Source organism: Lotus japonicus, chromosome 4 (assembly GCF_012489685.1).
Source record: "Lotus japonicus ecotype B-129 chromosome 4, LjGifu_v1.2".
Lineage (NCBI taxonomy): Eukaryota > Viridiplantae > Streptophyta > Magnoliopsida > Fabales > Fabaceae > Lotus > Lotus japonicus.
Genome location: NC_080044.1, coordinates 56,595,156 through 56,621,043, shown reverse-complemented (window position 1 = coordinate 56,621,043; position 25,888 = coordinate 56,595,156). Strand labels below are relative to the sequence as shown.

At 36.3% G+C, this 25,888-nt stretch overlaps 1 protein-coding gene across 1 annotated transcript; it reads right to left on the bottom strand.

The window, feature by feature from the left end:
* Window positions 1-4,218: 4,218 nt before the first annotated feature.
* On the bottom strand, window positions 4,219-25,162 carry LOC130711873 (DNA damage-binding protein 1a-like). Its single transcript, XM_057561648.1, has 26 exons — window positions 24,854-25,162; window positions 24,710-24,758; window positions 24,552-24,611; window positions 24,357-24,448; window positions 23,407-23,458; window positions 23,191-23,253; window positions 23,023-23,072; window positions 21,657-21,732; window positions 19,982-20,191; window positions 18,703-18,809; window positions 18,423-18,531; window positions 17,105-17,305; window positions 16,774-16,986; window positions 15,126-15,236; window positions 14,044-14,319; window positions 13,403-13,677; window positions 13,201-13,313; window positions 12,080-13,123; window positions 11,783-11,930; window positions 11,562-11,633; window positions 6,417-6,488; window positions 5,572-5,643; window positions 5,425-5,493; window positions 5,185-5,340; window positions 4,874-5,101; window positions 4,219-4,552 (listed from the first exon to the last, which is right to left on the bottom strand). Exons 1-25 carry the CDS (start codon window positions 24,955-24,957, stop codon window positions 4,888-4,890), a joined length of 4,008 nt encoding a protein of 1,335 aa, XP_057417631.1. The 5' UTR covers window positions 24,958-25,162; the 3' UTR covers window positions 4,219-4,552; window positions 4,874-4,887.
* Window positions 25,163-25,888: the final 726 nt, after the last annotated feature.

Below are 25,888 nucleotides of genomic sequence, written 5' to 3'. Positions count from 1 at the left end.
CAGCCATTCATGGCCACAAAATCACAAAATCATTGTGCCTTTTTCAAAAAATTTAAAATTGAGATTTTTTTGGAAAAAACGAAACCAGCGTTTTTTTTTTTAGAAAATTTAAATTTTTAAAAATTGCGCCTTTTTTTATACATCCGAGGCTATAAAAATCCACATTTTCATACAAGTTCAAGCACCAAAAAAATACCATGAGCTCATGGCTTTGCAGAACTTTGTTGTTCTAGACGATACGGGGAATGTTTAATCTTTACCTATTTTTTTATGAAATTGTCCTATTCGTTTTGTTAGGAAATAACACAGCTGAAAAAGTAAAATAAACTGAGAGCGTAATCAATCAGACCCGTTTAAGGCTTTAAAATAATTAGGCAATTGCCTAAGGCCCCAAAATTATTTAAGGCCCCATTTTTTTTTACCTATATAGTATATTTTATTGAGACTTGAAAAAGATAATGGAACAGTGAAAACTCATGTATCTAACTGCAATATGGGCAATGGAATGTGGGAACTCGAAAATGAAATTGTGGGAAGTGTCACTTTAACACATATTAGTAGTAGTGTTTTAAATTATCAAATTTACATTTTTCAAAAAACTACTAGATTACATACCCGTTATTTTTACATTTTGAAAATTAAAAAATTATTTATATCTACTCGTAATTGTTAGTTTTTTTCTACTTATATATTTGCAGTTTCACTCATTGTTTTTTCTCTAAAAAAATCCATTGTTTCTACCTTGACGTGAATTATCAAATAAGATACGTGATATTAAAGTGTTATAAGATCTTTCACTGTTTTATTCCTTTCGCAGCTCTAATAAATGATTTGTTGAAGCGATATGTTAGAAATATTTTATTCTAAAACTCTAATAATTGATTTCACAGCAGTGAAAACCTAGAAGATTAATATAAAAATTAATAATTTATATGATACATTAAACCTCTTCAAAATTCTTGCCAAAATAAAATAACTTCGATATTTTTGCCTTAGGCCCCAAATTGTCTATACACGGCCCTGCAATCAATAACACAAAAATATAACGTGAAAACTCCAAAACCGGAGAAAAAACTACGGTCGTTGTCAAAACCGACAACCAGAGAATAAACACTATTGCTATATTTGGTAGAAGTGAGTTTGTGAAGAGAGAGATAGGTTGGAGAGAGTTAGAGAAGAGAAAGAAGAAGCACCCTTGTTTGGAAGGAGCAGAGAGGGGGAGAGAGAGAGATGAGAAGGTGGGTTTTTGGGTCTCCCCAAAATGAAGAGAAATTGGGAGAGAGAGAGAGAGAGAGGAGAGCTGCTGCATTAATTAATATTTTAACATTTCTGGCGGTTACAAGTTGCCAAAAATTGTCAAAAACCGCAAGAAATGTTTTGACACAATAAAAAATATTTTTCTCTCTCTCCTCCACCTCATTCTTTCTTTTTTCTCTTTATATCATACCAAACAACCTTTAAATCTACTATATTTCTCACCTATTTCTCTCTACTCAACTTCTCTCTTCCATACTCTCTCTTCTCTATCTCTCTTCTCTACCAAACGATGCCTATGTGAAAATTGTTACAACACATAGACTTCACTCTCAACCACTCATGACCCCAGTACACCCACACTCTCCAATGTGAATATTTGACCACATCTCACAATACTTTAAAACAAGAGCATAAGAGAAAAAAAACACAAATATGAACTTAAAGTGTTTTCAGATGTTACTGCTTTGGTGTGTTGAAATAAAGAGCATGAGATCCATATATATAGCATTGAACTCTCCCATCCTCACTAATCTAAGCAATGTGGGACTTCTCCAATACCTTTCCTTGATCTTTTTTCTCCTTCATTAGCAATGTGGACTTACATTGCAATCAACCCCAACAATCTCCACCTTGATTGTAATGGTCTTCAGTCTTCATTGTCTACACCGACAATCATTGTCTTCACCGACAAACATAATTCTCATTGTCTATATACCAAAAATTAAATTATAACACTCCGCTATAAAGATACGCTATACTTGGAACTAAACTATCCCAAAAATTTTCTCCACTAGTAAAAAATCCGTGGAAGCAATTGCTTGGGTCGTGACCGACCATGCTTAATTTTACCATTACAAATTATTTTTATCATAAGATATGGATTGGGCAGGTCCCCAACCCTCTCAAGACCTATCCATCATATACATGAAGGGTGCCCCAAAACAGCACGTCCAGGACAGTGATGCTCAACTACATAGGGACCAACTACATACTTAGGGATATAATTTAGGGATTAGGCTAATGGACTTATGGGCCAGCTCTTTGTAAGGCCCATAGGTCCAAGCTCACTCATTTCTAGGGTTTCCCTCCCTACTATATATATAGAGAGTCTCACCTCATTTGTAAAGTTAGCTTCTTTATTTACTCAATACATATTTGACATTTTAGTTGTTAAAAGGCACCTTCTAGGATTCTTGGGCTAAGCTTGCTTATTTGCATTCTCTTGGTGAGTACAAAATGTTTATAATTAAATGCAAATAATTTTTTTTAGGTAAAACAAACATCAAGTATATAATATATACATATGCTAAAAGTATACATAAGATTTGAGCTTATTTTGTACTATACGTTCCTAGTTAGTTTGTTTAAGTTTATGAGAAATTTATTAAAATTAGTAAGTACGAGACATGGTTCATGTCAGATCCAAATCCGCAATTCTCATACATGATCCGATTTAATCAAATGATTAAAAATCCAAGACGATTTTTAAAAATACTTTCATATGTGATGGGAATTGCGGATTTGGATCCTCTCATATGTTAATCCTACGTGAATCATGTCACATGAAGATTTGAGATTTAAAAATTAAAAAAAAAAAGACTATATAAATGGAATGTAGCACTTAAGGAGTTAGAGTCAAGGGATATATCAAAATCACATAGGGAGATTTAAAAATTAAAACTCGAACAACAAACTTAACATTTAAGTCCCCGAGGGTTAGCTCAAGTTGTAAGATGACATAAGAGTTGGGGAGGGGAAAATCCAAGATTCGAACATTGGAAGAGAAATTTGAATTGACTTTCTAACTTACTAACAATTAACCACTAACATTTACCTATAAAAAAAAAACTTAACATTTAAAGATGCGTAGACTCCTTCAAAACGATAAGATGCTTTATAGACATAAGGTGGTTTAGTTTTTCTTTGAAACCAAAAGAAATAGACATAAGGTTGTTTGAAGGCGTAGACATAAGGTTGATTGCTTATTGATATGTCTTGCTTTGTATAAGCAAAACATCTAAGGGTGCTAAAGCATACATCTTCCTCAACCCAGAATTAAAGCCACCTTCTCCAACAAAGAAAGCAAGGCAAAGAACAATCGTAATAAACTATAGTACAAAATAGATGAAAGCAATCAAGGTTGGATTTTTCACATCCTTGAAAATACTTTCAACGTATGTACCCAACTAAAGTAAATAAAAACAATTAGGAAACGGTAAAAGACACTTGCCGCATACAATTTAAAATGCTCTGCAGCCATGAATAAGATGGTAACTTTATGTTTTGTATGCGTGTTGCAACTGTATTAGCTTTAGAAGATATCTTTACCTGAAAACTTCAGAAAGTAAAACAGTTACAATTTAGACTTTCATTTACAACTTAGCAAGATAGAGAACTGAACAAAATCTGGGTGGCTCCCTGATATAGAAAAAACCTTTAAGATTAGAACCTGCTGCAAAAAAACCAAACCAAACCCCTTATTAGTATAGGCTTCCAAAGCAAAAAGAAAGAGGAAACCAAAACGCTACAGGGAAAACACAGCAAGATTAAGACCAACTGCATACAATAGACATTAGAAACTACTATACAAATCACAAAACCAAACGATGTTTCTGCTGCATAAAGGTCCTGATGAAAACAAAAGCTTTGAAATTGGACACTCCAGTAATTGATCACTCCCCATAATTCAATTCAAATATATTCAACAAAATTGAACCACAAGTCACTATTCTAATCCACAATAATCGTTGAGTGAAGTCTATGCAATAGATATAAGAGTTGACTCCTTATGGTTAGGATTATTCTATTTTCTAGATTCCAAATCCTTGGGCCAGGCAAATCTTAGACGTCACCTAGAGGGTTACAATCTGAATTTTATGGCAGCATTACAGGAGCTAATTTTGGAGAATTCTAACAATCATGATTTCCATGAAAGCTTAAATTTTAAATAGAATTCCAGCATGAACCAAGTGCTTCAAAAAATGAAGCGTAGAGTACTTAAAAGAGTATGTACACAAATAACTGATCCATTAGTACAGTCCCTGATAACCACTAACCCATACAAGAAGTCAAACTAATCCATTAGTACAGTCCTTGATAACCACTAACCCATACAAGAAGTAAAACTAATTCATTTCAATGTACTGAGATACTAAACCAAGTTGTCACAAGAAGTTATGATGCTCATGTTTCAACCTAGAGAGACTAAACCAAGATGCCACAAGAAGTTCTTTGATGCTCATGTTTCAACCTAGAGAGACTAAACCAAGATGCCACAAGAAGTTCTTTGATGCTCCTGTTCAACAAATACAAAGTTATGACTTATGAGTTATGATAATTCATCACTTAAATTCACACAACAAAATGTTATTCATGAACGATTGCACAAAAGACCATTACATGGAATTTTGACTCACTAAAAACATCTTCTCACTTCCCAAAACTAAGGAATTTTAATGGAAATGACGTTCATTTAGAGTATAATATGTAACAATTATAACCACCAATATGCAATGAATTATAAAGAAAATAGGATAATAATTAGTAATTAATAAATCAATAAGTAGGAGAAAGAAAAGGTTATAATTTAGACCTAAGGTTACACATGTGTTCTCACCTATCCTTTGACTTTTACTTGCTCTTTTGATTCTGTATTCTCGCAGATCTCCTTGGAACTGTTGTTGATTCTTGTGTTGGAACTGTTGTTGATTCTTGTGTTTCGACCAAGGGCTCATGATCCGAGTGTTCACCTTGATTCTTGTCCCCCAAGTCCCCCAACTGTATTCCACTCTCGTCCCCCAACTGTATTCCCCTCTCGTACCCTTGGGGCTTACGTGTGAAATATCTAACAAGAAAAATTGACGAACGGGTGATTTTTCTTTAATCCCAGAAATAATTGTCCTATGATAACATAAATTAATATCTCACCTCCAACCGCAGAAGACTATACAACCGATAATCAGTAGAAATCCTCCTATCCATATACTGACTCGAGCTGCTATCCTCATACCAACTTTAGCACTAGCAGGAGTTACACAGGAGACTAGACTAGGTATACCACATAATCCAGAATTATTGCCAAAACTGCAGCATACAAGTGTAGATTTAACAAACAATTTAATCGTAAAGAAAGTTGAGAAGTAACAAGGAGATACAATGAAATCATACTTGAACTTGTGATTTTGAAAAATCAGAGTATCGGGTACACTTCCAGACAATGAGTTGCCATTAAGGTTCCTGCATAAGTATTTTTTTAATACAAAACTCTTGTCTTCTTATTTGTCTTATTCAAGTTAAAAGTCCAAGCAATCTTACAGTTTTTGTAACGATGTCAACTCTCCAAGGCTTTCAGGAATTGATCCGTTGAAAAAGTTAGAAGAAAGGTCCCTGCATGTGTGCATGACATTCAAAAATAATATTACCATGATAGCCAAAGCAAGGATTCAAAACTTCCAGTAATCTCACAATCAAGCTAATATAAAGCAATTTAAATCAAAGTATTAGAGTATATGTAGTCACGTGCTGACATGGCAGTCTGTTAGTAAGTGTAATAGAATTAGTTAGCTGTAACAGACTCAGTTACTGTGTAACTGATAACTGATTCTCTCTCTTAGGATAGCTTGCTGCGCAAGCTTCTCTCCCTCTATCTCTATATATAGCCTAGTGATGTTCACTGTAAGATTCACCTTTCAGAAATACAATAACAGAATACAATTTCAGTTCTTAGAGTTTTTAACACAAAGCAAGAAGAAATTGAGTCATTGACGTATAGGTGTAGAAATTCAGAATTTAATAAATTGACTGATGATTACAGAATATTGAGAACAAAAGTAATGTTGCCCTCAAAACATTAATCTTCTATTTAAAATCTTAGACATCTGATTCCTTTTCTTTCCAAACCTTTTTTAATGTAAATTTAGCCATTAACTTTGACAAATCATAGTGATTTTGCAACATGGATTTTCACTGTATTATTGCTATCTATTCCATAATATTATTAAGTTAGGTCTTTTATGTTTTCTATATAAAGACATGTATTGCTCTCAGTTATATACAAACAAATATTATTTCCCTAAAAATCTTCTCTCTCTATTTTCTCTCACTCTCGTTACTTTGCAAAACTATAACACTAAGAAGAGGGAGAACAAGAAGTCACTTACAACACTTGTAAAGTAGTTATTGTTCCAATTGAAGCCGGAATGCATCCATGAATTTGGTTACCAGATAAGTTTCTGTAATGTAATAGTAAAATAAGCATAAGGAACAAGAATGGTAAATTAAAAAGAACAATTAAAAAGGCCAGATAAATCATTCAAATCATGCAGCATAGTTATACAATCATGTGCGGAAAATGTATGATATTATATTGATTGGTAAAATGATACATGAGCAGTATTTATAGAATACAAATGACTAAAGACCTGGGCACTATTCTAGCCTAAAAATCAGGGAAAATATTCTCTCTATGAATGCTAATAACATTGACATAAAAGTCCTAATTAGCTGTACAAATCAGACTCTAATTATTCTAATTAGTGTGTTAATTAATTGCATTTGACTTTCAACACTCCCCCTCAATCTGGGTGGAAGATATCTATCATACCCAGATTGGATCTAATATTTTCATATATGTTCCTTGGAAGAGCTTTAGTCATAATGTCTGCTGTTTGCTTGCATGATGGAATGTGATCAACACGTATAATCTCTTGATCAATTTTCTCCTTAATGAAATGCCTATCAATCTCCACATGCTTTGTCCTATCATGGTGAACTGGATTCTTAGCAATGCTTATAGCAGCCTTGTTGTCACACAGTATTCTCATGGTGTAATTGGTAGGAATTCTGATCTCATCCAGCATTCGTTTGAGCCAAATTCCTTCACAAATACCTTGTGCCATAGCTCTGAATTAAGCTTCTGCACTACTCCTAGCTACTACAGATTGTTTCTTACTTCTCCAAGTTACCATATTTCCCCATACAAAGGTGCAATAGCCTATGGTAGATTTCCTGTCAGATAAGCAACCTGCCCAATCTGAATCAGTGTAGACTTCAATGCCTCTGTTTGAGTTCTTCTGAAAATAAAGTCCTCGACCAGGTGATCCCTTTAGGTATTGGAGGATTCTGTTCACAGTCTTCATGTGAGTCTCAGTTGGGTTTGACATGAAGCGACTAGCCAAGCTTACAGCAAAGCCAATATCAAGCCTGGTGTGAGTTAGATAAATTAATTTTCCAACCAGACTTTGATATCTATCTTTATCAGCTGGTATACTTTCCTCTTCACTTCTTTTGACCAGCTCTATGGGTGTATTAGCTGCTTTGCATCCGAGCATCCCTGTTTCTTTAAGTAAATCCAGAGTGTACTTCCTCTGAGAAACATAAATGTCATTCTTTGTCCGAGCAATTTCCATCCCTAGAAAGTTCTTTAGCTGGCCCAAATCCTTGACCTCAAATTCGTTTGCTAAAAGACTCTTTAGACGTTTGATTTGGTCATAATCGTCTCCTGTAATAACGATATCGTCAACATAGACAATGAATAAGGCTATCTTCCCATCCATAGAGTGCTTAGCAAACATAGTATGGTCTGTTTGGCATTGAACAAAACCATCTTCTTTGACAACCCTTGTTAGTCTGTCAAACCATGCTCTTGGTGATTGTTTTAGGCCATATAATGATTTACGGAGTCTGCATACCATGTTTGAAGTGTTGGGTGATTCAAGTCCTGGAGGTATTTGCATATACACCTCTTCTTCTAACTCACCATTTAGAAAGGCATTCTTTATATCTAGTTGGTGAAGAGGCCAATCTAGATTTGCTGCCAAAGATAACAGGACTCGAACAGAATTGAGTTTTGCCACAGGTGCAAATGTCTCTTCATAATCCACTCCATATGATTGTGTAAATCCTTTTGCAACCAACCGGGCTTTGTACCTGTTTATACTTCCATCAGCATTGTATTTGATTGAAAATATCCACTTGCATCCCACTGGCCTCTTTCCTTCTGGTATAGTGGTGATTTCCCAAGTCCCATTTTTTACCAGTGCTTGAACTTCTTCTGTTACAGCTGCTGCCCATTCAGGTTTCTGCAGAGCTTCTTGAATGTTTTTGGGAATTTCTATGTTGTCAACAGCAGCTACAAATGACCTGTATTTTTGTGATAACTTTCCATATGAAACATATCTCTCAATAGGGTGTTGAGTACAAGTTCTCACCCCTTTTCTCATGGCAATAGGAATATAAGTGTCAGGTGCATTCATGTTAACAGGAACATAATTAGGAACAACATTACCCGTAGGGACTTCATTTTCTAGGGCCTGGTTGGACTCATGGTTCTGCGTTGGAGTTGTGCTCGACTCTACTTCCTTCCTTCTTTTCCTTTCATAAGTCTTCAAGTTTCCTCCTTGTACTTTTGGGTCTTGATTCTGTTGGGATGAAGTTAAAACTTCAACTCCATCATTTTCAGTTTCTGCTACAACTTCTGTTGTCCTTTCAATTGGCTTAGGTGTTGTTTCAGCTGGTTGAGAGGAGGCTTGAGTTGGTAAGATTTGTGCAGGTTCAGTTTGTTCAAGTACCAAAGATTGGTATTCCAAAGTTTCAGTTGGATACCTGTATGATTGCTCCCCCTGAATGCCAACTTTGGTGTAATAGGCTTGATTCTCAAAGAAAGTTACATCCATAGTGTGGTAAAAATTTTTAGTTATGGGAGAGTAGCACCTATATCCTTTTTGGTGGGGAGAATAACCAAGAAAAATGCACTTGATAGACCTTGGGTCCAGTTTGCTACGGTGGGGGTTGAGGTTGTGGACAAAGGCTGAACATCCAAAGACTTTTAATGGAATGGAAGAAAGGATTTTGCTGGCTGGAAAGGTGGTTTGAAGTGTGGATAATGGGGTCTTAAAGTCAAGGATACGGGAAGGCATTCGGTTTATGAGATATGTGGCCGAAAGGACAGCTTCTCCCCAAAATTGCTTTGGAACATTAGTAGCCGACATGATTGATCTAGTCACTTCCAAAAGGTGTCTATTCTTCCTTTCCGCAACTCCATTCTGTTGGGGGGTGTCTACACAAGAACTTTGATGAACAATTCCAACCTTTTGAAGGTAGGAAGTTAGAGCAAGATTGTAATACTCACGACCATTGTCAGTTCTAAGTATTTGAATCTTGCTTTGAAATTGTGTTTGCACCATGTTATGAAATACTTCAAAAATCTTCCCAACTTCTGATTTTTCCTTCATTAGAAACACCCAAGTGACTCGTGTGTGATCGTCAATGAAGGTGACAAACCATCTTGAGCCAGTAATGTTGTGAACCCGTGAAGGTCCCATACATCACTATGGATTAATGAGAAAGGTTGAGATGGTTTTTTGGGTTGTGGTGAGTAATGACTGCGAGTATGCTTAGACAATTGGCAAGTTTCATACTGAAAATTCTTCTGGTTTTTATTGAATAATGAGGGAAAAATCTTTTCCAAGTACATGAAATTTAGGTGGCTTAATCTGTAGTGCCACAACATTACATCATTTTCACTACTTGGAACTGTTGCTACTGCATAAGAATGGGTTTTCAATTCTTCTGATTTTTCAACTTTGAGGAGATAGAGTCCAGCACACTCTTTAGCATTGCCAATCGTCTTCCCCGACTCCAAAATCTGAAATTCACACAGGTTATCGGAGAATTTAGCAACACATTTCAAATCTCTTGTAATCTTGCTAATGGACAACAAGTTACAATCAAGTTCGGGCACATATAAAACTGATTCAAGTGTAATATGTGGGGAGATAATAACTGATCCTTTACCCATGACCTTAGAATGTGTTCCATCAGCTATTCGAACAGTGTAGTTATAGGGACAAGGAGAATAACTACTAAACAAAGTTAAGTCTCCAGTCATGTGATCTGAAGCTCCTGAGTCAATGATCCATGACTCTATTTTCCCTTTGCTAGTGTTTAAGGCATATAAGAAATTACCTTTTTTAGCCACTGCAGCAGTACCACTTTTCCTGCAGTTAACATGGTCTGCTGAAGGAGTTTTTGAAGAGTCTCCATTTGTTCTTTGCTGAATGGTGATGAATTAGAGATTACCTCAGAGTTTTGGTGGTGAACCACAGTGTTTCCTCTGCCTTCCTTACTTTTGAATTGTTTGGCTTCTGGAGGTTTTCCATACATACTCCAACAATTCTCCTTGGTGTGGCCTGGCCTCTTGCATTGATCACACCAGGGGCGAGTTTTCTTTGCTGGTGGCTGAGGTTGGTTTCCTCTTGCTGCCATTGCAGAGCTTTCAGTGGATGGGGCTGAGATGGATGTCCCTAGCATGAGTTTCCTCTTGCTTTCTTCCCTTCTTACTTCTGAGAAAGCTTCCCGAATTTTTGGAAGTGGTTTAGTTCCAAGGATCCTTCCACGAACCTCATCAAGATCCTTGTTTAGTCCCAATAGGAACTTGTAAATTCTATCTTTTTCGACCAGGTCCTCGTATTTCTTCTGATCCTCCGTACAACACCATTTAACTTCTTCATATATGTCCAGTTGCTGCCAATGTCTGTTGAGTATGTTAAAATACTCAGTAACTGAGGATTCTCCCTGTCGAAGGTCATGGAGTATGCTTTTTATCTCAAACACAGCAGATGTATTGTCGACATCTGAGTATGTCTCCTTCACTGCATCCCATATATCTTTTGCAGTGTCATAGAACATGAAATTTTCACCAATTTCATTTGTCATGGTGTCGAGCAGCCATGTCATCACTTGGCTGTTCTCAAGTTGCCATTTTTGAAGATTGGTGTCCCCTTTCTCAGGACACTTGAAATCTCCTGTGATGTAGCCTTCTCTTCCTTTTCCTTGGAGGAAGATCGTGACTGACCTTACCCATTGGTTATAGTTCTGGCCATTCAACTTATGACCAGTGATAAGGTGAGTAAGCCCGTCGTGTGAGCTGGTCGGAAATGATCCAGCCTCCGCCTTGAGTGACTCATCAGATTTTTGGTCTCCCATGGCTTGACGGTGCTAGGTTAGGGATGGTTCAGATCGAGCTCTGATACCATGCGGAAAATATATGATATTATATTGATTGGTAAAATGATACATGAGCAGTATTTATAGAATACAAATGACTAAAGACCTGGGCACTATTCTAGCCTAAAAATCAGGGAAAATATTCTCTCTACGAATGTTAATAACATTGACATAAAAGTCCTAATTAGCTGTATAAATCAGACTCTAATTATTCTAATTAGTGTGCTAATTAATTGCATTTGACTTTCAACATCATGTCATGGCAATGTTTTCCTAAAAGGAATGTACTTGGGACATACAGGGATTGTAGATTCTTCAATCTTCCGACGTCATTTGGTAAGTAACCCTTCAGACCTTGATTTTCAAGACCACTACAGATACAACATCAAGTGATCAGTTTGAAACTAAGTTTTCATTGGGCAGAGGCATACAGCTAAAGCACTTTTTTGCTGGTGGGGAAGGGGGGTTGAATCTTGGATTTGGTACAAAAGAAAAATATGGAGAAGTAAAAAGAGCTTACAGTCCATCAATGACCCAACGACCGCTACTTCTATCATATTGACAATCTGCTCCAGTCCATTTATGTTGCTGCGGAAGACAAGGATCACCATTCCAACCGAACCTCGGAGGAAGCCCCAAAGCCTTCTTCAATGTTTGTAAAGCCTTAACTGGAGTAAAGGAGGAATGGTTAACTAGCAAATTCTAACAAGCCTTTAGTATATAAAATTAGATAACAAGTAAATGTAATAGAGCAACCGATTACAGGATAAAAGTTCATGTTGTACCCAATAACAAAATTAGGAGTTCGCATATGTACCTTCATCTGATACAGTTTTTGCCCCAGGCAGAATAACTTCAAATATCTCAATGGCATTAACTATGACGAGACAACCTTCTTTTGGAATGAAAGTTATGATAACTTTGGTCCTATTAACCGTGACGGTTGTATTAAGTACAAGGGCAGTGTATTGCTTCCCCGTCAACTTTATGATGTCCACATCTTCAAATACAACAACACCATTTATCAGAATATTGAAGACCCTTTGACCTTTGGAAATGATTGAACTATCAATCTCAGCAAAATGTAACCAAACAGAATAGTTTCCCGGGGTTTCAACATCCAATATATATGTTAGACTAGGCTGGCTACTAGTACTAACAAGTGCTGATTCATACAGAAATTCTGGATAAAAGTTCGGCGGTAGCATAACATTTTCAATTCTAGTACGAACAGATGTAGAAAGACCGGCTTCCTCTTCCAAAGTACTTATATGGAGCCAAAATCTCTCCCCTCCATAGTGATCACTACCGTAATCAGGTAGAAATCTTAACTGTGCAAAACCACAACTCAGCCTTTTAACTGTTCTAAGTATATAAACTTGATTTTCCTGTGTGGAAAAATACGCATTATCGTCCATTTGAAGTATCTCAATTGAGAAGATTGCGGGATCTCCGTGACCAGTGTCATGCAAACATATTGAAACCGACCCCTCCATAAGAAACATTAAGACTTCCAGAAATGCTTGGTCCGCAGCATTGTTCCACCCCGATTTCAAGGAGTATAGAGTGCCTTCGATTGATACATCAAATTGTGGCACTTCTTCAATATGAGCAATCAGTGCAAAAAAAATTCTCACCATGTAGTGGCCCTTTGGCACTTTATCAATTGTGTAGCAATTGTTGGGACCGTAATCTGATGGAAAATATCTCAGAGTCCCCAGCACAGGAGTGATCGCACTCGTCCTAGATGCAGTGGCAGCTATGCCACCTGAGTAATATTTGTCTGCAGTCCATGCTCGCATGCGATTCATATCAGAGACATTTTGAAGCGAGCCACAACTTATCCGCATTTTAAACAACTCTGCAATGAATATGAATTGATTAGATTTTAAATAATTGTTAGTTTTATTACTATAAACTTTAGTGCATGAAGCTCACCTCTGTTGCTTACTTCGGCACGGCCAAGGGAAGCAAAGCTAAGAAGCAACAATAGAAATTGAAGCAAAGCAGTCATGGACAACCCCTCCTTCACCTTTTTCTTCTTTCTGCCCCTGCAATACAGAAAGAAAGTTAGATTAGTCGTAGGTATAAATGATAAATCAACCATTCTTGGATATCAAACTAAAACAGACAAATATACCTGTCTGGAATAGCAGCAGAGTTGAAAGGGCACATGTGACTCACTTCCTTCAGATTCACATTACTATACAGTAATTTTTTGTTACTACTGTAAATCACAGTTGGCCGATCAGATGCAGCAAATACATGGGTAGCATTCTTGGATGAGAAAGTCTGTAGTGTAATAGGTTGTGTCCCAAGAGAGACCTTTTTCCTATCTGTTAACTCGCCAGAACTTGTGTTCAACATAAAGTTTAAGAGATGACCATCACCAAGGGCACATAGCAAGTAAGATATCTGGAGAATAAAATGAAGAGCAATACACTTTAATAGAAAGCTTCAGACTAGGAAACTACCATTGAAGTTAAGAAAGATGAGTTGGAAGCTTAGCAGATGTGTCAATTCAAAATCCTTGGAGCATTATTAGAAAAATATGTAACTCGAGCAGAATAGTAAAATAGACATTAATGTTGCTGATCTTGTTTATTCCCCGAAACCATTTAAATGTGTAAAATCCGAAATACCCATTCTGAAAGTAGAACTTGGGAGATGACCACCCCAAATGTTATTCCGGCATTTCAGAAATAAAAGAAATTAAATTAGTCACCCCTACGCAGAAGCAAAAAAAACAGTACACAACAAGATAGGTCAAGGAAAGCGCACCCCTTCAAACGCACAACGAAGAACAGATCGAGGTATTATCTCTCCTCCTAAATGCTCCTTTGTGATGAGATTCAGGTCAGGAAGAGAAAAAATTCGAACACTTATCTCAGTCCACATTCCAACTGCTGCTAGATGACTCTGATTGGGGTTTTCACCAATTGGATTTTTGTCTAGGCATGAGACCTCATACTCCAGTTGGGCGTGCTTTACTTCCTGTAGTATGCCATCTCCAATTTCGAGGTAAACTAAATGCCCACCTCCTGTGGCCAACAAAACCTGTATCCAGGTGTAACAATAATTACCAACTCGATACAAACTTAATGTGTGCGGAGTAAAATCCAACATCTGAAATGTGCATAATGTACAAGTAATGAAATAGATTGAAGCAAAATCACTCAAATGGTAACTTTTATATGGCTTCATTCGATACTATACAAAAACTAATTGTGAGAGGCATCATTAGAGAATTCAAGGAAATGCCCAGTAAATAATAATACTGGAAGAAGGCATTTGAAAAGTAGAGCCATATCGCTCTTTGGAAACCTCCAGGGAATGCTCCCCTTCATGCTTACAAAAGCCATAAAGTCATTGCTCAAGGAAATTCGAAACAACCAATGACGTAGGAATTCCAAATCATCATTCATACCAAACAACAAAATTTTAATGACTATTAAATATTCTTTTAATGTTGCTTTGCTGACTTTCTCCTTTTAACTTAAAACCCGAGATAGCACCAGTTAGTGTTATATTCTACTTGAACGATCCAATAGATTTCTAAACACAGTATCTTTTATCGAAATAGAACTAGCATCTACTAGCAAAACCGGTGCTCGGTTCAAATTAAAATTGATGATACGAAGCTGCTCATGGGTGACAGCCAAGCACCAACCTTCAACATCCTGACAGCTAAGTTACATCAATGTTCCCATGGGAAAGAGTGGAAGGGGGAACGAGACAGATTCTGTGATTCTGCCTCAGCTCAGAAGTGCCACATTGATGAGGGAACCCATTGCATTTACAAAACCATCAAGCAAATATCACCTATTGTCTCAAATTAACATTTAAAAAAAAAAGAATCAAACCTGGGTAGCATTTGCAGTAGCTACATTTATTGAAAAGCCTTCTGGTGCATGCCATTCATTCCGTAGCTCCCTAGTTGTGGAACTGACCAGTCTCACAGAGCTTGAGGTGACCTGTGTTAAGTTGGTTTATTAGCTAATGATTGGAAGCTACCATTTCAACAAAATAAATAAGCAAAACCAAAAACATAGAAGAGTACAAATGATGAATGTTAATTTATGGAAGCAACTTACAAAGATTACACAGACAAACTACAAACGAGCATGCAAGACTTGAGCTTTCAGAAGAAGCTCCAAGACACATAACACATAATTTCAAATCTGTTTATTTTAATTACAATGGATTCCGGTTATTTTTGGTTTACTCAGATTACGGCCCATTAATATCAGTGTATTCTCCTTAGACTTGATCAAATTTCCTTCAGTATATTTTTCGAACAACAAAAAAATCAAAGACTGCAGCAACAACTGAGCCACATCCCACTTAATGAAGTCTGCTTCATGTGCACAAGATATATCTTCTTTTACTAAAGCTGATTTCATTTCAAAGTACCGCAATTACAAAATGGAGAATGATATTTAAAGCTAATGCATACTAAATAAACTTGAACCACTGATGGATACACTTTGAAGCAACCCCTGTTAAAACTCTATGTACAAACACCATAGTAATACAAAGAAAGCAGTCCTGTCTTCTGTCTTGAGTAAGTAAAAATATGGGGAAATCTAACTTTTAAAAAAAAATGAGTTTGTTAAGATTGAAAACGCATATGTAAGGATCTCCAGATTAATCATGCCATTAATCTTTATGTAAAAGTTTAAAACAATGAGCGGGTATTTGTAATACGAAAGGGTAATACATGTTAAAAACCTTGAGAGAACCATACCACAAAGGCTAGCCATTGTGGTTGTATATCTCAAGGCCTTATAAACCCTCACTAGAATCTTATATTTCCAATATGGGACTGTTAGGACCCCATTGCAAGGTATGGGACTTGAGTCCCACATTGGAAGTATGGGATTCTAATGTGGGGTTTATAAGGCCTTGGGCTCTCCAACTACAACAGCTAGCTTTTGTGGTGTGGTTCTCCCAAGGTTCTTATCAGGGACTCAAGCCTCACTCCTTGCAATTGGATCCTGACATCCCACCACGCTCTTCAACCCTAATGCCCACGTAGACTGGCTGTGCACTAGCCCATTGATTAGTCCCCAGGCAAACAACGCAATGCTGCCGCTCGTTTTTAGTTGACAGACATGGTGGAAGGGTCAGATACCAATTGTTAAGAGCCTTGGGAGAACCATACCACAAAAGCTACCTGTTGTGGAGAGCCCAAGGCCTTAGAAACCCCACACTTGAATCGCATAGTTCCAATATTACCTTGCAATTGGATCCTAACAGTGCATTTTTTAAATTTAATATTCAATTACTTGAGAAATAACATAAAAATCCATGGAAAGCAATCATGTAGAAAAACATAATAAATAGAAAGCCTAATTAATTTTGATTGTAAATTCATATGACAACAATTCTGCGGAATGAATAGCTTTCTCAGCATCCATTTTTCTTAGAGTTAGATAGAGAGATGCAGGTGTCGAAATCAACAAGAAAAGAAGAAAAACACGAAAGCAGGAAAATAAGGTCAGAACCTACTTGTACAAGTTGATTGTGAACTGCATCATGGCAAAATAATGTCTGTACTAGAGAACAGAATCCCTCAAGCTCAACTTCATCCAGCTCATCCTCAATATTCATTGCTAAGATTCTCGTATCTCTTATGAAACTTACAACCAGGAAAGTGTCAAAAGGGTCATCTGTTGAGGATCTTAGTGACCACATTTTGATACCTTGAAGTTCTACAGATGCCTACATCAATGAAATAATATTTTACAAAGCATGCGTTGTTTGATAAAGTTTAATTTATCTTTTTCAAAATGTCTCAGGTGCAGAGGTCCCACACTGGGCCGATAGGAAGGGAACTGACCTGTTCATTGATCCCTATTTCATGACGGACAACACGAAGAGAACCATCCTTGTAAGCTCCAGAGCAGGTTACAACCTGACCTTGGCCTTGCCTTTCAAGGTCTACCACAGAGAAATCAACAATTGGCCCCAAATTGACATACCTTTCCAAAACATCCACATAAGAGCCTTTTGCATCAGGCTGTAGATTTAGTTTTATAAGCTGTATTTCATCCATCAGAAATTGTTAATACCTTATCATGTCTGAATATGGAAGAAAAAGTAAGCACCTAAGGATAAGCCATAATACATGTCAAAGTCTTAAAAGCAATATGACCAGGGTAAACAGTGAAGAAAAACATCAAGTACTGCAAAAGCTACATTATACAGATTTTGGTGAAGCAGCTAAGAACAGGAGGCGGCTCATCCTTATATTGTCTTGTTGACTTCTTTTCACTTTATTATTGTGAATTTGTTTGTCATGAAGTTGAAATGCTAAATATTTGCGATATATATGCTGTTAAATTATGATAAGATAGGGGAATAGAATAATGGATAATTATTATTGATACTGCAGAGATGAAGAATCTCTACTGGGAATAGTACAATACAGCAGGAGTTCGAGAGCCTGTTCTCTCCATACTACCACACACTTATAATTTCCTGGACAACCATCTAATAGGCTACATCTATTATTTATACAACTGCATAGTGCAGTTTCTATTTTGAATTCAAACTGGCATACACACATAATAACTGCTAACTCCTAATAACTACAGACTGGTAACTGCCCCTATCCATCTGCCAAATTCGTATTTCCCCTCTCTCCTTGCTGTTTTGGCTGCTCAACAGTCTCCATGGCCACAGTAGTGGCTGCGCCACCCCCCATGGTGGTTCCAGACCTGAAATTCTTCTTTTTCCGGCGATAAACTTGGATCAAAGGAGGTTTAATCTTATCAAATTATGTGTGGGTGATAAAATATTTTTTAAGTAACATTTCAAAAGTCTCTCAAATTTACAACTTGAGTATATCTAAACTTGAGTTTGATAACCTTGCCATTTACTATATAAACAAACACTGTTCTCGGAACTAACTTTATAGTTCAAACTATAACTTTCAAGAGTTCGAATTCTCAATACAATACATGGGCAATTACCCAACTTCCGACATAGCATGCACATTCCACATCACATACAAATAATACATAATTCAGAGTTCTCCATACTAAGTTAAAAAAAATAGTTGGACTTGGGGGAGTCAGAACTTTGGATAAAATTAACTATCACCGATATGGAATTGATAAAAATTTATACAACAATGTTTAAATTTATTATCCCACCTGAGAATCTCCATAACTTGAACCAATGTAGACAAATGCATTATCTAGGTATGATATTGTAGATGCAATGGAAGTCTCCCCAAGGGCCTCAATTTTCAGTCCTGTAACCCTAAAAAATAAATGTACATGACAAACCATAATATTCAGCAGTTAAAATACTGAATCGTTGGTTTTTTAAGGAAAAATACAGATTATTTCCTTAATCAACAAATTTATGCACAGGGAAGATTAATAAATCTGTTAAGCCAACAGTAAAACAAGACATTGGGTGATCACTTACTTTTCTTTCTCATGGGTTATTACAAGCAGACTAAGCAACCCCGTATGGTCACCAAGTAAATATCTAGAACCATCAGGATCAACTCTTCCATATGCTTTTGTAATTGACTGAAAAGCAGATCAAAAGGTATAATTTAGATCAGTGTTGTCAAATCGCGATCGCGGAAAATCGCGGCGAGGCAAAAATCCGCTATTTCGTTTAGCGGATCGCGTCGCGGGCAAATAGCGGTTACCGCATAGCGGTTAAAATAAGTACAATATTATACAAAAAACAGTTAAAAACAACATAATTTTAACTCAGTCTCAAAACAACATAATTCAAGGCTGTCCAAGAGCTCAAAACAGATAACAAAAGTACTTAAAACAACATAATGTTAATGCAAGTCTCAAAAGAGCACAATTTAAAGAGATAAGAATACGTAAGAGATAAGTTAAGAGAAAAGGAAGAAGAAACAATGGAAAACAGAGCATGAGTTTTGAACAGAGAAGAAAACTGTGAAACAATATATTATAAGTTTAGTAAAGGAAGAAGAAACAATGGAAAACAGATCATGAGTTTTGAACAAAAATAAAAGAAAAAGAGAAGAGAAGATGACTGTTAAAGGAAGAAGAAACATTGAAAAACAGAGAAGAAAACTGTGAAACAGGTAAAGGAAGAAGAAACATTGAAGAACAGAGTATAGGTTTTCAACAAAAAACAGAGGAATGAGAGGATGCGGAAAAGAGTATGATCTACTCAGCAGAAAGCAGAAACTCTAAGAAGGTTTGCTTGCAAGTTGCAACCGTGCTGTAGAGTGTAGTCTCTGAGAAGTGAGAACCAGAGAGAATTTGAAAGAGAGGAGAGGAGAGTTGAAGCGTTAATATAGAGAATAGTTATTAGGGAATTAGGGTTTTTTTTTTGAAAATGGGAATTAGGGTAATTAATGGGAATTAGCGTTAATAGGAGGTGGCCCATTATATGCTGTTTTTAAAACCCTAAAAACTAGCCAGAAAAACGTTTGAATTCCATGAAATCCGTTATTTCCGTTTCTGGCATAACGCCGCTATGGCGTTCGCGGCCGCGATCGCGATTATCGCGGTGGCCGCTATGTAGCGGCATAACGATTGCGGTGAAGCAAATTCCCGCTACGCTATAGCGGGTAGCGGCCGCTATCGCCGCTATTTAACAACACTGATTTAGATACGCCCAGAAACTTTGTAATACAGTTACAGTTCATCAAATTTAAAATTTCACCGCAGATGGTTTAAATGGAAGTAGCAGAAACAGTTCTTTTACATACAGGTCTGATTGGAATAGCTTTGAAAGCATTGGCACTACAGAATACTATGGTTTCTTCACCAATAATAAGCACACCACAAAGAGGAGGGGGAACTGGTATCAATAAATCAGCCCCATTATCAAGGTTGTTCTGGGACCATGGACCCTCAACAAAATCTTTATCCTTCAGAGCAACCTCATACGTCTTCACATGACGAGCATCTCTGTTGTCCTGTCATTCCAAAGCCATCAAAATGGTTGTGTTAAAAGCAGTTATGTTTGCAACCAAATATATTACCTAAGGGAAATACAGAAAATGCAGCAGACATTTACATAGATAATTAAATCATAGAAACATTGTGTCAACAGACTGTGAAATAGAGCATTTAATGCTCTTAATTAGCAGTTTTTTTTTTGTCTGTATATAATTATGTTGTTTCCTTTTGTACTTAGTTTATTTTAGGTAGTTTCTTATTTTCATTCATTCTCCTTAATTCTCTCTTTAGTCAAGGATTTCCTTCTTTGACTTTGATCAATCACATTATGTAATTCCCTCTATAAGAAGAGGAATCCTTGTACAGTTTTTCATATCAATAATATTACCAAATATTTCAACTTGGTATCAGAGCCTCTATGACCGAGAGGTCTAGAGTTCGATCCTTGCTCCCCTCACTTTCTAATTAAAAGTGGAATTTAATTAAGCACATGGTAGGTGGCCCCGTGCATTTCACACTTCAAGCCCCAAGGGCTCTTGCGTGAGGGGGCGTGTTAGAATATAATATAAAACCATTAAAGTGACCCTTACCCAAAATCTTAAGCTTTTGGGATAAGTGGTTACTTGACATTTGAATAGATAATGTTATGCAAGAATATGAATGTGCCCAATCATGAACTCAAACTACAATAATACAGCTAAGACGTGTGGGTCTCAAAACCTCAACACTACAAATATTATCTTAAACATGTCAACAATTCTAATACAAATCAATGTAATGCTAACTCTTCAGTCATTTCTATAACAAATTGCGTGCAGAACCTTCCCGTAATTTTTTTTTTTCATCTTCTGTTTATCAATAATATGCTATATTAGAAAATGAAGGAATTATTTTGAAAAAAAAAACCCACAAAGCACATGCTATTATTATATTGATCACATGCCTTCTGTGCGAACATTTTTTTGTAAGTGTTTGCTATTCAAACAAAATCTTTAGACCAAATGAAGGCAGGTCACTATTGGTTTGTGAAACAAACATAATTCGTTCCGACGACAAATTTCAGGTCAAAGAGAAAAGCATTCTGCTCTGACTTCAAACACCAAAGGACCGCTTAAACTGAATGCTGCCACAATTTTCATCTCCTTATGAAGAGGTGTTTAGATTTCTAAATAAATTTAGCTTGATTTCCAAATGGAATTCTTAAAAAGGATTTTTCTCCCAGTGTGGAAAGGAAATGGAAACAAGAATTCTCCTCGAGGAGTCAAGAGCCCATGCTCTTCTATCCATATAAGATAAATGCATAAAATCAAACAGAAACAGGCGTTGTAGATTTCTCCACTTCCACTCCCTGACTACCTCTTCCAAACCCAAAAATAAATGAGTGTAGCAAAGGAAAACAGCAAACAAGTTAACAGCACGGACAGAGTCTATTCGATGAACTAATAATACCCCCAAAACAAAAGGTGGAATAGAATTACAGACCTGGTAAAGAACCACAAAAGTTGGCTTTGAACAACCAAAGAGAAATTTAATATCCAAAACTTGGAGCTCCTCAAGCCTGAAAAAAATGTACATCATAATTTTAATAACTAAACTAAATCAGAAACCGAAACATAAATTATTAAACTTATAATTTATATTTGTCAAATTTGTCAGCAAACTCATTGCTGTCAACTCTGACATTTTAAGAACTAACAAATAACTTACACCTATATATATATATATATATATATATATATATATATATATATATAAATGTTCTCTTAAATACTATGGCAACTGAAAGTTGTACACAAAGCAACTCACAAGCCACAATCAGAACAGGGGAGCATAAAGCTACGGTTGTTTTCCCAGCACAGCCATTACCCAAAGTAAAAGGGGACATGATGTAAAAGACATAAAGAAACTGAACAGTATCTACATCGTTTTACATCCATGATTTTTTCCACAAAAACCATTGCAGTTTAAAGATTTGTTAAACAAGTTCCAATGTACATTTGATAAATGGAGCATCATTGTTGATAAAAAGGTCTTTTTCTACCATGATAAATGATTTTCTTTAGGACAGAGATATGAAGCCCAAGGGAGTATAGGTATCTTCACCATTTAACTGGTACAAAGTTTGGCTTGCAAACCATCTATTCAACTAAACATAGATTAAACCAGCTAATCAAAGCATATAAATACGTCCTTTTTTTTTCTCTCCGAGAAAACTACATCCAAGTTCATTATTGACCCAAATGCATGACTCATGAAAATTATCTCATGTAGAGACATGACAATATCCAACATGAAAGGTTCTAGGTCATAGTCATACATACACAGTTAGGACTGTGGTATACTGGTAATAATTAATCAAGGCAATACCCTCAGTTGCTACAATTATGCACGCCTAGTAATGAAGGTCCAATGTACATTTGCTAAATGGAGCATCATCATTGATAAGAAGGTCTTTTTCTACCATGATAATTGATTTCTTTAGGACAGAGACAAGGAGCCCAAGGGAGTATAGGTATCTTAATCATCTAACTGGTACAAAGTTTAGCTTGCAAACCGTCTATTCAACTAAACATAGATTAAACCAGCTAATCAAAGTATATGCATACTTCCTTTTTTCTCTCCGAGAAAACTACATCTAAGTTCATTATTGACCCAAATGCATGACGCATGAAAGTTATCTCATGTTATAATATCCAACATGGTCATACATAAACAGTTAGGACTGTGGTATACTGGTAATAATTAATCAAGGAAAAACTCTCAGTTGCTACAATTATGCACGCCAAGTAATGAAGGACAAATTGTAAATAAATTCTGTGTGGAGACAATTAAAAGATAATAGGATTACCTAATATTAAACGCTTCCTTGAGTTGTCCTTTATTATCGAAGGGAATAACCTGGAAGGCCAATGAACAGTGAATCACCAAAGTAGTTAAAATGAAACTGAAAACCTGAATGTATCGTCATTCTAATCTAACATCTTTGCAGGATAATGAACGAGAGGAAGTTACATACTTTAAACAAGCCATCATACAAATGGAGTCCAATCAACCTACAATCAGGATCGATAATGCCAATCTGCAGAAAGAGAAATGTATAACTGCTCAAATGAACTGAACAATAATCATCTGAATTTAAACTAGAAAAAACATTGGTGTTGTTAAAAATTATAAGAACTATGAGAACACAATCACCGCCCATGAATAATTAGAAGTGAAACAATTTATATACCTGTCCATTATCTGTGGGTCGTCCTATACGATCAGACACATCCCCCATAGCCCTGGATGACAACAATCCAGAAAATCCAACAAACAAACGAGATAAACAACATTGCTCTTAGCCTCTTACTAAACATTTCAATTTATAATTTACACACACACACACAAGATTCTAATTGTAAAAAGTACACCAAAGTGAAATTATGAGCTGGGGATCCCATTGGAATTGAGTTACAATGCCTAATTTAACCCTACATCTTCGTCCCGCTATACATTCAACAAAAACAATCTCAAGAAAAACTTTTAACCTTCATTCTTCACTGAAATTCCCAGCTTTCGCGGTTAAACCACTGATTAAAACAAAGAACCAACAACCATTAATCCCACCCTAAGGAAAGTAAAATTGCTGCCTAGTACGTGAGGCTCAGTCTATGGAAGGGAGATGAAAGCAAGTAAGAAAGGAAGCTAAAATTCTAAGGGATCATTGCTAGTTTCAAAAGGACCCTAAAATTCTAAGGGATCATGGTTATTTTCAAAAGGATGCTAATTGCCTTCTTCATAGGCTCTAACTCCTAAGAGAGGATACAAAACTCATCAACCAGGATTTTCTGGCCATACATAGTGTTTAAGCAGCTGATAAACTAACAAGCACGCAAAAAACACACATCGCGAACACTATTATGTTTTCATTTCTTTAGCCAATGGTGACATATGAAGCCTTGCTTCAATGACTATTGACAATTTTAGGCTTATACAAATGCGCAATTCAGTTTTGATGAATAAAGATGCTTGCGCCAAAGATACGAAACTGTCTTTCACACACAGCATACAAACTTCTGCTTCCTAAACTAACTAAACGGATTAGCACTAACAAGCAGCTGACACCCCAGCATCAATAATTGATGAATTTTTAAAAAAAAATATATATTAATTACAATTAATATTTCTTCTCATTCATACCTTGTAACAAGTTCAGAAGTCTCAGGATCCCATTGAAGAACACAGAACTTGTATCGCTTAGTCGCAACAAACAGATAATCCTGTGCTTCACCCTGTTTGAGACCAAACCAGCAAAGAGGGGACTATTATGTCAGAATAAAATTACAAAAAAAATAGATAAAATTCAAGAAAAGTAGATGGTTTGTTCTTTCTTACATGAGGGCGGAAGAGTTCAAGGGTGGCAATTCTTCCATAAATGGGCACATCTAACATGGGCTGCAAAGAGAAATTTCACATTCATCTTACTCTATTACAAATTCAACCAAGAAGGAACATGCAAAGAGAGTAGAAAACAAGAAAGAAATGGGATGTACCTGCAAGCCCTGAGGAGAGAGCAAATGAATCTCGATACGGGTGCATTTCCTGGAAGAAAAACAAAGAGGAATGAATGAATAAAATTGAAGAGTGAGTGAGGAGAAACCCTAAGAATGAATGAGAGAGTGGAGTATCGAATTTACGCGACGATGAGATTGAGGTCTTGAGGGCCGGTGAAATTGCCGACGCAAGAATGGGTAACGTTGGTGGGTTTGTGAGCTGTGACGACGTAGTTCCATGTACTCATCGTTTTCTTCTTCTTCTTCACTCTTCATTAACGATGCTGATTGCTACGAATCTCAGTTCTCACAGTGAGAACCACAGAGCGTTACCTAGCTTCTTCCTTAGGGTGCTGCAACTGTAAACAAACCCTCACCACGAACCACGAGCGAAGTTCGAAGCCCTCGTTGTGTGCTGTGAGTTTTCGTTCGGTTTTCACTGGTTTTAGCCAGGAAGTGAAAATATTTAAAATGCATATTTAATTAGTGGAAATAGATAATTTATTTAGTGAAGTGTTAGCATCCTCTATACCTCTACCACCTCACTAGTAGATTAAGACCTCTTTCCGCCCTTCATTCTCGCTATCTATTCAAAGCAAACAAATTTAATAGCATTAGCATCAACTATCTAATTTATCTCAACTAGTTTTTAATCCGTGCCTTGCACGGGGAATTTAATTTTGGATTTATTTTTTTTAATTTTAGTTAATCAATTAATATCTTAGTAACATGGTCAATATACGAAAAAAAAGTCAAAATGTTTGAAAGTGACCACCGAGGTCAATTTACAAAAAAAAAAAACAAATTGTCAACGTGGGTAAAGACATAAAAGTGAAAGTTGAGAACAAACGCTATTTATTTGCAAACAATCTTAAGGAAATGCAACTAAATCTTTGAAACCTTGATTTTTTTCAACATTTCTGCATCTTTACTTCCAACAACTTCTGTTATGTAACCATCGTCTGAACGACGTTTAATAGGTGTGTTGGAGTCTTCAACTATAGCTAGAGGTGTGTTTCGTTTACCACTTTTAGTGATTGTCTGCAAAAGAAACCTATTTTATAATAGTGATGACCAATGTCTAAACCAAACATATTTTACAATAGTGATGATCAATAGCTCAGTCAGATATTTTACATTTGAATCGGAAATATCAGAAATCAGAAATCATGATGTAGA

What these genes read in the sequence shown, in the direction of transcription:
- LOC130711873 (XM_057561648.1), bottom strand. Translation starts at nt 24,957, where the DNA reads ATGAGTACATGGAACTACGTCGTCACAGCTCACAAACCCACCAACGTT. An exon ending in AAGGAAGCGTTTAATATTAG is followed by an intron (nt 21,733 to 23,022) that starts GTAATCCTATTA and finishes CATTTTTTTCAG; the next exon opens with GCTTGAGGAGCTCCAAGTTT. An exon ending in TTTCAAAATCACAAGTTCAA is followed by an intron (nt 5,341 to 5,424) that starts GTATGATTTCAT and finishes TGTATGCTGCAG; the next exon opens with TTTTGGCAATAATTCTGGAT.